Source organism: Carica papaya, chromosome 1 (genome assembly GCF_054855325.1).
Source record: "Carica papaya isolate Zhongbai chromosome 1, ASM5485532v1, whole genome shotgun sequence".
Lineage (NCBI taxonomy): Eukaryota > Viridiplantae > Streptophyta > Magnoliopsida > Brassicales > Caricaceae > Carica > Carica papaya.
In genome coordinates, this window is record NC_142309.1 from 22,282,729 (window position 1) to 22,299,559 (window position 16,831).

The 16,831-nt window shown below is 35.9% G+C and overlaps 1 protein-coding gene and 1 long non-coding RNA gene across 2 annotated transcripts; one reads left to right on the top strand and one right to left on the bottom strand.

Annotated features, from left to right (window-relative positions):
* The first annotated feature begins 8,304 nt into the window (after window positions 1–8,304).
* LOC110818793 (ankyrin repeat family protein) lies at window positions 8,305–10,651 on the top strand. Its single transcript, XM_088221508.1, has 3 exons — window positions 8,305–8,689; window positions 9,436–9,831; window positions 10,070–10,651. The coding sequence occupies exons 1-3, from the start codon at window positions 8,413–8,415 to the stop codon at window positions 10,381–10,383; spliced, it is 987 nt and encodes a 328-aa protein (XP_088077634.1). The 5' UTR covers window positions 8,305–8,412; the 3' UTR covers window positions 10,384–10,651.
* A 104-nt stretch (window positions 10,652–10,755) lies between these two features.
* On the bottom strand, window positions 10,756–16,276 carry LOC148270450 (uncharacterized). The gene is made up of 3 exons (XR_015820336.1): window positions 15,004–16,276; window positions 12,789–13,151; window positions 10,756–11,823 (listed from the first exon to the last, which is right to left on the bottom strand). It is a non-coding gene; the product is annotated as an uncharacterized LOC148270450 (long non-coding RNA).
* Window positions 16,277–16,831: the final 555 nt, after the last annotated feature.

Below are 16,831 nucleotides of genomic sequence, written 5' to 3' on the forward strand. Positions count from 1 at the left end.
ATCTCTGGGTGGAGGCCCCACTCGAACCTCCTAGCCTTCTTGCTTTCATCTAACAATGTCTCAGGGGAGTATCGGCCCAACTCTAGGAACTTACAAGTATATTCTGACATAGTCATGTTTTCCTAGACCAATTGGACAAATTCTATCTCCTTCAGATGTCAGAGATACTCTGGGAAATATTCTGCATGAAAGGCTGCTAGGAACTGTTCCCAAGTAACTAGAACAGGCAGGGTGGTCTGTTTGAGTTCCCACCAGCGGTCTGCTTCTCTCACCAGCATGTAGGTAACAAAGTTGACCTTCTGCTCGGGAGCCAGCCCAAGGGTTTTGAAGGCCTTCTCTGTATCTACCAACCAGTACTCAACATCTTTAAAAGATTATTCCCCTACAAAAGTAGATGAGTTTAGTCTCTTGTACCTCTTTATGTAGTTTGGGTCAATCGTGGGAGGAATTGAGCTCGTGGAAGAGGGACTGGGCCAGGTTGAGGAGGGGGCCCTGTTGGTACTTGCTGATACGGTGGGGGCATCAGATTGTACTGTAGCAGTGTCGGATGGTACTGTGGCTGGGGCACCGGATCATACTGCGGTGGAGCCGGGTGGTATTGTGGAGGGCAAGGTCGTACTGGGGTAGCTCGGGATCCTCTCGTTGTAGTGGTGGCTCAACCTGTGGTAGCGGGGGAGGGTCATGTAGCTCCCTCCTCTCCTCTTAGCTCTGCTGGGCAGCAATGAGTCTCTCCAGCATCTCAAATATCTGGCAACATCTTCCGTAAGCGAACCATCTCGAGCTGCTCGATTTAGTAGGGGTCTTCCTCTCCTCATCTCTCTGTACCTATATTTCACAAGGAAGGGTTGAGTGATAATTCATTAGTTTGGTATTTTCCTAAGTATCATTATATAAAGAACGAGTACGAGGAACCTGGCTCTGATACCAACTGTAACGATCCCAAAAATTTAAAATAAAATATATAATAATTTAAGTGCGGAAACAAAACAAAATGTTAAGGTTTATATCCCTTACACAATAACTTAAAGTACTGAATAATATTACGGAATTAATTCTCCGAAAGAAACACGAGAAATAAGAAAAATAATAGAAAATAGTATCTATCATCTACTCGCAATCTTCTTACGGATTGGGCTCTGGAACCAGGTTCTCTAGATCTGAAATGGTTAAATAAAGGATGAGCTGCACTAGTCCAGTAAGGATATCACACTATATCACCGGCATAGAAGTAAATGTTGGTAGAAAATCAAAACAACCAATGGAGCACTAAATTTAGCAATTTCGTTTATCAATCATAAAATCATTTACCGTTCACTTACCATTGCGGAACTTATGAAAACAACCTATACAGACAATAATACCATACAGATCATAACTTCATGAACAATCAGAACATAGAACATATCATAAATTCATATCCATTAACAATAAACTAAATCATAACCGTTTCTCATTTCACCAGCCTCTAGTATCTATGGGAGTTCATCGGGGTGTTCCTGCTACACGTGAACCCTTTCCCTTAACAATTTCAGTTACATGGCTATCCTCATACCCCGTCCGGTATAAGCGCCAAGACATTAAACCTCAATACCCCGTCCGGTATGAGGGTGAAGCGGGTCATTCCCATACCCTATCCGGTATGAACGCCAAATTATCAAGTCTCCATACCCGTTCGGTATGAGACATCATTCACGGTAGGATTCTCTATGTACCCGGTCCGTCCATCATCTCCTAGGATATCTAGTAAGGCTGTCATTCTATCTGTTTATTTGATCACATAAACAAATAAACATGCATCCGATAATGCAATAATGTCTCAAATATCAAAATCAAATAGTGGTCAGGTAAGGCAATAATACATGCATTTAAACCATAAAATAGATAAATCAGATACTATCATGCTTTTAGATTATAAAATAAATCACAGAGAACAATGTTCGGTTTAGTCTCCATTAGCAATCCGCAATTATTTATGCACATCTATTTAATTTGTATAAAATATTGGATTATTATTTATTCAAATTTCAATTATATGATAGGAAATAGGGTGAGGGATCCTTACTTGATTTGACGCCGAAAAGCTAAACGGTTACTGCGCCTACGGGCGATCTCTCGGTTCCCTAAATTTTTTTTCGAGAAATGAAACGCATTTATAGTACCCACAAATGTTCTAAATAAATCCAAAATCAGTCCCAGGGCCTACTCGGCCAATTTTGAAAATCCAGCATGGCGGCTTCGCCATGCTCCGGCGACAGCGCCGCCACCACCGGTGGTGGTCCACCTCGGATCGGTCGTTTTTTACTAAATTTGATAAATTTTGAATCGATTCCTACGAGCACGCACGCTAAAGGGCCTCGGTGGGCTGAAAAAAATATGAAAAACTGAAACTCACCGGCGGTAGGGCTCTCCGGTGCGGCGGCTCCTCTGGCTCATGTTACGGTTGGGTGTTTCGATTCGGTTAACTTGTAGAGAAGAAAACGGTGATCACAACGGTGAAAAAATTACGTGAAACGAGAATCAGGAAGGGCCTCATCGGAGGCAGTTTGTATAATTTTATGCGGCAGAGCTGCCGGGCTTTACTGGTGTTTTCTGGCCAATTGGTCGGTCCTTTCACTCCGATTTGACCATGGGTGAGCTCAAAATTGAATTTCATGCAAAAAAATTTTTTTTTACCTTTTTTGGCAGTCGAAAAGGGTTTCGGTGCGATAGTGGGTGGCCGTGGTCGGCTCCCCGGCGGCTGGGTCGTCTTCTCCGGCGAGGGATTTTGGCGGCTAGGGTTAGGGTTTGGGTGAGAATGAGGTTATTTATATCCATCCATTTTTTATCTGGGCCATCCATCGCATTTGATCTGGACCGTCCGATCACGATTAAATAGGGAGTGAATCTGGACCGTTCACCGCGATCCAATTTGAGCCGTCCATGCGCGATTCAATATGGGTCGTCCGTGCGCGCGGGAACTGACCTCAGCTGTTCGATCGCGCACACGCAAATCGCCCATGCGGCTCCCCCCGCGTGGCCTCCCGCGTCAGTGCCTCTGCCACTTGGCGCATCCTAGTTGGTCGGGGCTGCTGACCGGTCGTCTGACGTGGCACAATTTTCTAAATTACGTTTTGATCCTGGTTTCTAATTTTTCTTTCAAAAATACTCTCCAACCCCAATTTTTCACTTCTTTTTCTCAAAATTATTTTCAATTTAATCTTTAATAATTTTTACTCATTTTTCATTAAATTAAAATATAATAAAATAAATTAAACAAATAAATAATTATATTTATTAATAAAAAGAAATGAAAAAATTTTTAGTGAGTGTTACACCTTCAAACTTTTAGAATATTATAATAATTATCTGATTACATAAGGGGACTCTTCTAAAACCCACTTACTTGTGGGTTTTCGTCCACTTAGGAGAATTTTCTTTCACCAAATGCTGTTCTACCGTTCAAGAGATTTCCTTCTCGCTTTGGGGAAGCTTCCTCTTATAAAACTCATTTCTCAACTCGAGGAAAACTTATGGTCTTTTCCAACAATTTATCCACTTATTCCCAATAGGTAATCTTTTTGGTAGTATTTAAGATTTCTATGGTTTTATATAATATGAAATATTAAGGTTGTTACTTGTTTGCCATCTCTAGTTGGCTTCGGAGTGAAACCTTAATTCTTTGATCTCTAGGTTTATTACATTTCAACCCTTAAAACTTCTAATTTTTTAGGCTTTTGGAACTATAATCATACTTCTTTAAATCCACAAATGTTCTAGAATAAGTTCTAAAACATCTCCTAAGGTGTATATTACCTAATTTCTTTGGACTCTAAATCTCATAAGAATCATAAACCTCATGATATAAAGGATGGTTCCGAGGAAGGTGGGCTCTGATACCAATTGTAACGATATATTTTCTCTATTAAGAAATGAGCGTTATCTCACACACATAATCTGATAAAATTATGCAGTAATAAGCAAAATTTAATATTCAATCATTCCCTATACAAAATTATGAGTCATGAGGCTTACAAAATTCTTTACATTGTATCGCTATAATATATATAAACTGACTTTACACGATAAAACTCTCAAAATTACTAAAGGTTCTTTAAAGCCTTTCCTCGAATTTGAACTTGCTCTTGATCTGAACAAATTTGCATTGAGGGGTGTGAATTGGATGAGCTTCACAGACTCAGTAAGGAAAATGAGCAGTGCCCATAACAAAGACATGCACACTCAATCACCAAATCTTCTAAATCAGTTCATTCAGTAAATGTTCAGAATTCCTTATTTCAGTATCATAACTCAGGGTATAACAGTTCTATAAATAACATAATTCAGTATTCAGTATCACAATTTAAATAGTGAGCAGTTCAGTAGATATTAATTCATTATTTTAGTATTGTAAACTTCACTCGTGGCTTTTCATTCATTCATATCAGTTTATATCTTATTAAAAATAGTTTCACCGTGCGATGTCGTCTTCACCGGTATCAATGAGGGCAGTAAGGATCCCCTCTATCACGTGAATACGTTGCAGTTCAGTTCACACCTTACAGTTTGTAGTACACAATATACAGTTCATATTTCTTATCGCTTCGTCACGTCTGGTTGAAGCTATATCCACAGGTAGGGTTCACCACAATCACACGCCAAAATGCTACACATCCCCACTGGTGATACCGATTAAACAAATTTTCTCATCTTTTAAGGATTCTTATGTTATTTTTTTACTAATCAGGTTCACCACCAGATGACTTACTCAGACATGCACCTACTTATATATCATATATATATATATATTATATATCAACAAGCCTACACAACAAGCACAATACATATACTTTATATGCACAGTTATCGACTCAAATAAGTATATATAAACACGGAACACATGCAACATATATATACTTATATATTTACACAATACATATATGTATTATATAAGCAGACACATACAAGTTGTTCACTCATACATACACACGTTACACAACCTATAATTATATATACATATATATATATATAGATATATATGTCACACACACCTATAACTTGATAACTAGCATGCATAAAACCTGTATATACCTACAAGTAACAATATGAATATATAATTATATGTCATACACAACATCATGTAAATTTTCAATCATATGCAATTGCACACATGCGAATATGATGAGTTTGCTTAACTCGTGGTAGAAAACATGAACAGTTTGTAAAGTCTGTAAATAATCATTTCAATGGAAAATAAGGTTCCATAAAAAATATAGAGGCCTCTGAATGAGATTAATCTAATCCCTTACCTAGAGTCGAATAAAAAAATATTGGAATCCTTATTGGTTCGAGTCTATAGTCTTCTCTGAATCCCGATTACTGTTTAGATAATTTCTTCATTTACAAACAAAAACACATAGGTTAAATGACGAATACTTATGGAAATAATTAAAATACAAAAATGGACCGAGATTTACCATAGACATGTGATCTCAGTCACCAAAATTACCACGTGCCACCACACACGTGTCCCTAGTTCACAACGTGCCACTGTCGGAGCATCGTCGCTGGACCACCACACACTGTCGCAGACCAGTGTGAATCGACCAAAATTCACCGTGAAATGTTTCATACACACGGATCCGATGCGTACATGGCGAAATTGCACTAGAAGGAGCCAAGAATATGCAAAATTGCGTGGCCAACCACAGCGGATCTCCTTCTTCTTCGGATGCACGATGTCGCACGATTTTCTATTTGGTTTCCGATCGAGTAGGTCGTCAGCCGCTTAAACTCCTCGGCTCGTCACGAGAGCCGTGCACCATCACAGACCGCCTCACGCAGGTTAGTGGCAGCCGTGACTCCGATTTCCTCTCTTTATCTCTGTTTCTACAGAGATCTCTTTCTCTCTTTTTGCACCACTCTCCCTCTCCATGGCTCGTTCTCTCTCCATTTTTATAGTCGGAGAGAGGAGAGCCCCATACGGGCCTTTTTCCTCCTTCTTTGGTGGAGGGAAGAGGCCTATACGCCTCTTCTTCCTCTTCTTCTTCGGCAGCCAGAGGCTTATATGCCTCTCGTTGCCCTATTTTTTTTCCTGTCACCAAAACAGCGTCGTTTTACATGCTTATCGAGACAACATCGTTTTGGGCTTTTTCTGCTTCTAAGAAGCAGATGGGTTGGGTTGTTCCTCTCAGACCAGGTTGTTAGAGTGCTTGTTATACTAACTCATTATACTTTGCTCATAATTTGGCCTCATATTGTTATTAAATATAGAACAATTAATTGTAAAAAAAAATAATATGTTTTAATTCGTATAGGATCAATTGATTAATTAGATCAGTTGAAGAATTAGTTTGAATTATTTTAGTTTTAATAAAGTTTTATTGTAACACTCAACATTTAATTATTTTATTTTTTATTTAAGTTATTTTTTTATAAATATAATTATTTATTAATTGAATTGAATTTATTTTAATTTAATTTAATGAATAATAATAATAATAATAATAATAATAATAATAATAATAATAATAATAATAATAATAATAAAGGTGAAAAAATTAGTTAAGGATTTAATTGAAAATAATTTTGGAAAAAAAGGTGGAAATTTGGGTTCTGATGGTATTTTTTAAAGAAAAATAAGAAACCGATGGTCAAAATATAATTTAAAAAAATTGCGCCATATCAGATGCCCCGACTACCAGAACGCGCCAGGTGGCAGAGGCGCTGACACTGGAGGCCACGCAGGAGGGGAGCCACGTAAGCACCCCTAACCCTATTTCCTATCATGTTTTTGAAGTTTGAATAAATAATAATATGATATTTTGTACAAATTAAATAGACGTGCATAATTAATTACGAATTGCTAATGGAGCCCGAACCAAATATTATTCTCTGTTGATTTCTGTTGATTTATTTTACAGTTTAAAAGTATGATGGTATCTGATTTATTTATTTTATGGTTTTAAATACATGTATCACTGCCTTACTTGACCACTGTATGATTTTGGAATTTAAGATATGATTGCATTATCGAGTGCATGTTCATTGTTTATGTGATTGTGTTTGATTTGGTAACGGAGACTAAGAGAAGACAGGAAATGGGTGTGATCTAATAAACATATAAGATGACAGCCTCACTAGACATCCTAGGAGATGGTGGACGGACTGGATTCATAGGGAACCCTACCGTGAACGTTATCTCATACCGGACGGAGTATGGAGACTTGGTCATTTAGCACTCATACCGGATGAGGTATGCGGACGGCCCGCTTCAACACCATACCGGACCGGGTATTGAGATTTAAGGTCTTGGCGCTCATACCGGACGGGGTATGGGGACGACTCTATAATTAAAATTGTTAAGGAAAAGGGTTCACGTGTAGCGGGGACACCCCTATGGATCCCCATGGATACTAGTGGGCTGGTGAAACGAAAAGCGGTTACGATTTAGTTTATTGTTAATAAATGTGAATTTATGATATGTTCTATGTTGCTGATTGTGCATGAAGTTATGATTTGTATGTTATTATTGCTTTTATAATTTGTTTTCATAAATTTCTCAATGGTAAGTAAAAGAGTAAATGGTTTTATTTTAAATAAATATATTAGTTTAAATCTAATGCTCAATTGGTTGTTTTGATATTTTACCAACCTTTATTTCTGTACCAGTGATATAGTGTCATGTCCTTACTGGGTTAGTATAGCTCACCCCTTATTTAATCATTTTAGATCAAAAGGTCTGGTTCCCGAGCCCGATCCGCAAGAAGATTGCGAGTAGATGCTAGATACATTATATATATATATATATATTTTTCTCATTTCTCATATTTTTTCAGAGAATTTATTCCGTGATATTTGTTAGTACTTTTAAGTTATCGTGTAAGGGATGTAAATCTTAACCTTTTATTTTACTTCCGCACTTAAATTATTATATATATTTCTTTTTAAATTTTTGAGACCGTTACATTTATATTTTATAATTTTATGTTACATTTTGTAAAGATCAACGATTTATAACAAAATAATTTAAAATAAAATTAAGTATAATTGTATAAATAATAACAAAATGTGTTGTTTTAAGTTATCATAAAAAGATAACATAAAATTAACTTTTTTAATTAATCTAAGAATTGATTTTTATATTATTTTTGTATTATTCAACTATTTTAATTTGTATTAAAAATAAAAATAATAATATTAAATTATAACAAATACTTAAATATTGATAACTAATTTAATAATTCTTTTTAAATAATATATCATGAGGAACTAAGCACTGGATTTCAGAAAATAGAATGATAGGGGTGCACCCACAATTATGAAATACTCAGGGGAGGCAATTATAATTTTTAATCGTGTTTGGTCGGTTGCCTCCGCTACTGCTAGAGAGCAGGGTTTTATTTTTCGTTCTACCAATACTTTCTCTTTTCAGACATGGAAGGCGACGGAGAGCAACTGTGCAAGGCGGCGAAAAATGGTGACCTCGACAAGGTGAGAGTCTTAATAGAATCTGGAGCTGATGCTTCTTACTTCGATAGCAGCGGTCTCAGTCCTCTCATGCACGCGGCCAAGCTAGGCCATGCTCAGGTGGTCAAGGCCCTGCTCGAAGCTGGTGCGCCCTGGAACGCGCTCACCCCCTCTAATCTCTCAGCTGGGGATTTTGCTATGGAGTCTGGTCACCAGGAAGTCTTTGAAAGTCTCCTCAATGCCGGTTCTTGCCCAAACTCATTCTCAGTTTTTATCTCTTACTCTGTGTTTTGTTTCGGATATCGTTGGGTTAGATAATGAAATGTTTGATTTCTTAATGTTACCTGACACTTCATTGTTTATTTAGTACTTTGCATTTGCACTCTAAGTTGAGGGAATATAAAAGGGAGTTTGAGATTGCTTAAAGAAATGTATAGAAATTGTAGTCATGCGAATATAGATATTTGTTCAAAAGTGGATAGGCTGTCAATTCAGTTGATAAAAAGTTGTAGAAAATCAGTTCAAATCGTTGTATAATTGACCGGATACTTTCTGATTGATCACCAAGATCCAACTATATCTTTCATTTCAAGAGATGAATGAAAAACCATAGGCATCATAGGGATATATTTGGAGCAGATAAGCCGAACATACAGCGTACAGGTTGCACCCTCTTGGTGCTTGTGAATAGATGATTTTTTTTTTTCAAGAAAAAGAAACAAAAAACTATTCACACTCATCCAGATCCAAAAGGCTCAGATGTTAACGGTCAGCATTTGTAACTACATGAAACGAATTATAATCAATGCAATGGCAGCATTTTATAAATTTCACACCTCTTACAACAACATGGAAATAGTTGGATTATGTTAATTTTTCAGTAAACTCCATGCTTGTTTCCATGTTTTGGATAACGAAGATCATAAATTTTTTTCAACATCAAAGGTAAAATCCCAATTTACTCACCCATAGGTTTCTATGATTGAACAGGAATTCAAGCTGAGTTAATACTGGGAACAATTGCTAGGAAAGCAAATAAAAATGGTGCTGCTAATGAGGATTATTTAGAAGATAGGGTTAGTTTTGGTGAGGATAAGCTGATAGACTCTGGCAGCAAGGCTGTCATGATGGCTTGGGAGAAACCACTGATGGAGGCTCATGCAAAAGCTGTTTGCTCTGGAGGTGGCCACGTACTAAACGTTGGATTTGGAATGGGACTTGTGGATACAGCCATTCAGCAGTATTCTCCAGTAACACACACGATAGTTGAGGCTCACCCAGTGGTCTATAAGCGAATGCTTCAGAGTGGTTGGGATAAGAGGGAGAATGTCAAGATAATATTTGGTCGTTGGCAAGATGTTCTTTCTCAACTTGAAACCTATGATGGCAAGTCATATGTTATATATACCTTTGGCCTAATATCTATTCTCGTCAATGTACTTTAGTTTGACTAATCTACTAATGTATGCGGACTGTTATGCATCGTATTTCTATTAATTTTTTTTCTTATCTTAAGCAGCTTAAGCTAATTTTTTAGTTTAGTTCATCATGCATGTCATCCCTAGTATTCTTGTCTAATTCATTATAACGATGTGCTATAACGGTGTTGTGATGTACAATTCAGGTATATTCTTTGACACCTACGGGGAGTATTATGAAGATCTAAGAGAATTTCACCATCATCTTCATAAATTATTAAAGCCCGGAGGGATCTACTCATTCTTCAATGGTCTTTGTGGAGGTAATGCTTTCTTCCATGTTGTCTACTGTCATTTAGTGTCTCTAGAACTTGAGAATTTGGGTTACACCACCCAGTTAATTCCGTTGCCTGTTAAAGATTGTCTGGGAGAAGAAGTTTGGGAAGGTGTCAGACAAAAGTATTGGCAACTTGATACCTATTACCTCCCTGTTTGCCAGTCTATAGAGGACTCTGAATGATGTTTGAATATACTACAGCTGGTTTTTTTATCTTTTCTATCTCTAGAACACTGCAATATCATCATCCATAATTTGGTTAGTTTGGAGAGTAGATGGTATAGCAGATGTTCCCCACAAGATCTGCTATCTTGTGTTTATGGAATTGTTTCTACATCCAAATATATTTCGTCCCGACATATGATAATGTCTGAACCTTAAATTTATGCAGCTTATTGATGGAAATTGACTACCACTGAATTATATGTTCATTTATCTTCCTGAGTTTAAATGAGCAATTGTCTTACCAGATTTTATGCAGAATAAAACGTGAAATAGCCAAATGCATGGTATAGGGCGTGAGAGTTCAAACATTCACTACCTTAATTATTTTGTTACCAATATATCAAAACAGCACCTCCAATAGCTTTGAAGCTATTTAATCTAGAGACAGCTTTGAAATCTAGATGACCATTTAATCATACTTGAATAAAGTGACATTTTGGCTTGCCAGAGGAAGTATGTATGGAGGATTTCTTACTGGATGTTTTACTTGATTATTAGTCATATCCAGTGTTTCCTAGGGCTATGATAGTTATGCACTAGTTAAGCAAACAAACAGGCACATCTTCTTGTAAATGCTTTTTTGTTTTAAAGAAAACACGTGTGTCGCTGCACCCTTAACATCTAAGCCTCATTAATACTCCCTTAAAATTTTGCTTTTCTTTCATACCATTTGTCTAAGGACATAAGTATGCTGATTAACCTGGGCTTGGGATGCAGTTCAAATTTGTAAATCTAGGAAGAATTTCCCTTCCTCATTCTTTTCGCTATCCTATGTGTTATTGGGGAAATAGGGTATGAAATAACTTATGAAGACTCTGCTCCTCTTCTTCTAGAATTGGAGATTGGCTCCTCTCCTTGAGTATTTAGTTTAAAGGAACCTTACAGATGTTATCATATTTTCTGGATAAATGCCTCATTTTTTTGGAAAGAAAAAGAGGAATTGTATTAACATGGCACCAAGGGGGTGCAACCCAAATACAAAACTATCTTATGAAGCAATCAAAAGGTCAATAAGATCCTCTAAATCCTTTGCTAAAATAAGAGATGAACCTTAATAAAAAAACGAAAGGTTGGGAATCACAAATTTTTATGTCTATCAAAATTAGTTTGTAAAGGCCTAAAAATTAAGAAAATGGAAATATCAAATTATACCAACTATAAGCGGAAATAATTTAGAATTTAGAGTTTACATTTCTTATACAGTAAATCAGGATACGTAATAGGGATACGAGAATGTTCTTTTATAGAAGTTCAAAGTAACGGAATAAATAATTAAAACAAAATGAAATAAAGGTCCTATAGGGTTAACCTCCGCTGGGAAACTCTAATGGGACTCGGTAGATAACTTTTATTCGCAACTCTCCTGCTGTTCAAGGTCTGAATATTGATTTTCTTGATCTGAAATGGTTAAATAGGAGAATAAATTACATTAACTCAATAAGAATATCACACTTAATACCGATACAGAAAACTAAAAGTTGGTAAAAAATCATAAAACAACCAATGAAGCTATTTTTCTTTCTTACATAAATTTATTTAATATAAAAATGTAGTTTCATATTTATCTTTATGAGTTTTCAAAACCGACCTACGAAAGCAATAATTCAAATTATATTTTGATTTCATTTTCAAATGAGCCATAATAATATACTTACCTGTTTACCAGTGCCCTTGGGGGTCTGTAGGGATATTCCCTTACACGTGAATCCAATATCCAATTTATTAATAAACCGACTGTCCTCATATCCCGTTCGGTAATGAGCGCTAAACATGTTATCGTCTCAATACTCTATCCGATATGAGGGTGAATTATACCTCCCAACTCTTTTTGATATGAGACTTCTCAGCCCCATTCGACTGAGATAATGTTTACGGTAGGGTTTTTCCTATATATCGGGTCCGTTCACCCTTTTCTAGGGTACACAGTAAGCCTTTCATACATAGATTCATGTTATCAATCAATCACCAATCGCATACCAATATCTCATTTCATATTTACAGATTAATAGAACGTTATTTGAGTAGATAATGCAAATTTATACTTTAACGATTAAGAAACGTAATTAGGACATTTATTTCAAATCAGTCAACATATAAAAATAACAGTTAGGTAATCAATAAATGAGAAAGCAAATAAATTAATAATTTAAAGTACACGATGTAATAATAAGCAATTTAGGCAATATAAGAAAATAAATAGGTAACACGAATAATTTAGGACAATTATACGCTAATCAGTTCTGCCTCCACTGGTGATTTGTAATTAATTTTAAGTTTTTTTTTTTTAATTTTCACAAAACACAATGTTATTGATTATTAAGTTTCAATTTACCATAACAGGAAAAAGAGTGATGGATTCTTACCCCGAATCGGTGTCCGAAACACCATATTTTTCACTACGCCTCCTAACGGTCCCTGTATTTCTTGAATTTTTCCTGCAAAAAATAAAAATACCCATCACGTATCCAAAAATACTCCAAAAGGTCAAAATATGTGTTTTTAAACTTTTTCGACAAATTTAGGGTTCCAACACGCCGGCGGTTCCTCTCGCCCTAGCTGTTTTCGGTCAATTTTAGCCGATTTTGCATGAAAACTTGCGACAAACCAAGTTAGAGGGTCTCTGTTGGCCGGAAAAGGAAAAAACTGAAACCCTATCGGCGGAAGGGTCTCCAGGTGTGGTGGCTCTGCCGTTCCTCCTTTGTGGTCAGGATTTTCCTTTGGCTAACCTGCACAGAAAGAGACGAGGAACAAAGTAGTCAAAAAATCGCAGGAAACGGGAGACAGGAAGGGGGTTGTAACAGCCCGAACCCTAATACCAATGGATACGGATGTTAGCACAACATTTTCAACTAATGGAATAGATAAATATTAAATATATAGCGGAACTACACTTTAATACACATCTTTTGTGACCGGATTAAATATTACTAAGACATCTAAATTAATTTACAAATTTAAAATAAAAATTAATAAGGTTTTCTTTGCCATCTTCTATTGATCTTGGACTTATTTCTCATTTTCTCTCACCTGAATGAGGGTGAATTAGGGTGAGTTTTACGAGTTTAGTAAAAAAAAAAATTGTGTAACAGAGACTTACGCATATACATTCACGCAATATATAAAATATAATAATTTTTATTATCAAAGAAATGTCAAACAAGTATCACAATTGAAATACATAATAAAACAAATCATCACACAAAACATATTCTAATTCTCCATCTTCTAACTTAATTCTTGTTTTCCTTTTAAGTCACACTTATAGATTCACATATTTTTTTAAACCAAAATGGATTTACTCACACACACATATCACTCTACTCGAATTTATAATTTCACATTATTTAGTCTTTTAAAACTTAATTAGGTTACCATTGCGCGATGCAATTTATATCGTTATCGAGGAGAGACGAAATTGATCCCCCATTGCATGGATAACACACACACAAAATCTCATGTTGGCCACAACAGTTATGTTTGTTAGATGACCCACTCACAAACACCTATCTTCGTCTGGATTATGTTTCAATCTCTATCAATATGCAAGTTCATTATACCTGTTGAAATTTAACCACACACACTCCCCTCATCGATTTAGACTAAATGAGTAGGTATTTAGGGTTTTTGTACTTTATACTCTTTTTAAATTTTTCTCGTTTTTAATTCACTTATTTTATACATAAGATTTTAATTTTTATGCATAAATACAAACACACACACAATACGCGATATTATCACACACACAAGAGCCATATATTTCAAGCTAATTTCTGAATCATCCTGTATTATATCACACAGTAAGCATATGATACTCAGATTTTTCATGCAACTGTACCAGATCACACAATAATTACAGTACCCTGTACATCTACATTATATCATACAATAAGTGCAGTGTACTCAAATTCCACACGTACACACACTGGTTATACATTTCACATGCATAGCATGTGTACACACATATTAATAGCCACACATATTATAATACAGACATGTACCCTCACTACATGTCTCACACAGAATATATATTTATATTTATACACAATCTCTACCGATACATGCACATATTCATACTTAAACACGTATACACAATCACACATAACATATATATACATATTTATTCACGCATTTGCACTTATCAGTTCTGTTCTTATTAGTTCTGTTCTTATTAGTTCTGTTCTCATCAATTCATATCTCATTCATCGTATATTTTTATATACACATACACACATACGTAATAACGTATATATATACATTATATAAACACACACAAATATAAATTAGACATATTAATTATATTTATATTACATTACGGACATTTAAACATTTACACCTAATGCACAATATATATACACATTTACATAAATATATAATTTACGTCTCCGTACGGAATACACATAATTCTTACCTATAGTGTGATCAGGAAAACTTTGGGAATCATTTCTAACTCGATCTATGGTCATCTCGAAAATTCGAATACTGTTTGAATAGTTTTTCTCGTTTATAATAGAAAATACATATATTAAATTATGAATAATTTTAAAAACTATATTACGGAAAATGAGGAACGGATTTTACCTTCGGACATGCAGTCCTGGTCGCTGACGTCACTACGTGCTGCCATACGCATGTTACCAAAAATGCTAGACATTGATGATCGAATCAGCGTGCGTTGTCGCATGCAGCGCGCCAACATCATATTTGGTTGCCACCCTTCCATTTTATTTAATTTAATTTTTTTTCTTTTTTTTTTTCTCTTCTTTCACTTTTTTTCTTTTATTCCTTTTATTTCTTTTTTTTCTTTCTTTTTTGTCCTTTTTTTTTCTTTTCTTCTTCCTTTTTCCTTCATTCTTCTTCTTCCTCCTTTCCCGTGGCTTCCTTTTTTTTTCTTTTTTCTTCCTTTTTCTTCTTCTTCTTTCTTTTTCTTCTCTCTCTCTCTCTCTCTCTCTCTCTCTCTCTCTTTTTCTCTCTCTACTCAACCACATCTCTTCGCTCTCTCTCTCTAACCAACGGCGATCGCTCTCGTCTTTCTTTCTCTTTTGGTTGCAATATCGCGCAACACCGCACGACCCCTCTCTCTCGGCCATCGACGTCACTCAACCCTTTTTCTCCTCTCACCGTCGCGTCTCTCTCTCCTCGCTGTTTCCTCTCTTTTTTTTTTTTCTCTACTCTTTCATTACATATATATATATTTGCCGCTTGGTTTGTTCTCCTTCTCTCTACATTCTTTTTTTTTTAAAATTATATATATACATACATATATATGCGTATATATATATTTGCCATGGTTTCCTTGTGCTCTCAAAGGTGTACACACCTCTGGGTCTTTTTTTTTATCTTCTTTTTTTTCATTATAATTAATTAATATATATTATATATATTTTTTTCTTTTCTTTTTTTTGTTTTTTTATCTTTTTCTATTGTCCCATTATATATATGTTGCAATTATATATATATATATATATATATACACATAGATATATATGCCGCATGAGTATTATAGGAGTTATCGGAGGGGTTTTCGGGTTGCGGCCGTGATGGCTCGGCCGAGCTCCGCTTGTGTTTTCCGACTCACCTACTGCCCTTTTTGCTTCGATATAGGTGTAGGGAGGTTCAAAATTCCATTTCGAGTGGAAGGAGAAAAAATTTATTTCTTTCGGTGCGGCGCCGGTGTCCCTCCGGCCGCCCTCCTTCTTCTTCTCCGGTCGGGGTTGTCGGCTAGGGTTTTGGGGCCGACTGAAGAGAGGTTTAAATACCTCTCTTCCTTCTGATCTTGGCCGTTCGTCCCCGTCGACGTGGAGCGAGGAGAGCTGTCTGATTGTTGCCTGTTTAGACTGATCACATGTGCAAATCTGGATCGTCCATCGCAATCAATCCCATCCGTCCAATCGTATCTGAAGAGAAAATGCATTTGGACCGTTAGTGTGCGCGGGATGCGATATGAGTTGTCAGATTGCTCAAGCACGCGAATTGCCCGCGTGGCTCCAGCGTGGAGCCGGAGTCAGCATGTCCATCATGCGGCGTGTTCTGACTCTCCGTGCTGCTGACGTGACCGTCCCACGTGGCTGTATTTTTTCTTTTTGCGATTTTACCTCTTCTTTTAAGTTTTTCTTTCAAAAACATCCCATCTATTTACAGTTTCACCCACTTTCTTAAAATTGTTTTCAATTTCATCACTAAATCTATTTTTTCTCAAAAAATTTCATAAAACTAAAATAAAATAAAAATTAAATTATTTTAATATATCATTTTATTAATGTAAAATTATTCCAGGCCAAATTTTTGGACTCAGGTGTTACATAATCTCTATACTCTCAAAGGCCTTTGATTTACTTTCCTTCCAAATCACTCATAAGTAAGTCAAAGGGATGGGAGATAATTTCTTCTTATTATGCTTATCACCTTG

What these genes read in the sequence shown, in the direction of transcription:
- LOC110818793 (XM_088221508.1), top strand. Translation starts at nt 8,413, where the DNA reads ATGGAAGGCGACGGAGAGCAACTGTGCAAGGCGGCGAAAAATGGTGAC. An exon ending in TGAAAGTCTCCTCAATGCCG is followed by an intron (nt 8,690 to 9,435) that starts GTTCTTGCCCAA and finishes ATGATTGAACAG; the next exon opens with GAATTCAAGCTGAGTTAATA. An exon ending in TCAACTTGAAACCTATGATG is followed by an intron (nt 9,832 to 10,069) that starts GCAAGTCATATG and finishes TGTACAATTCAG; the next exon opens with GTATATTCTTTGACACCTAC.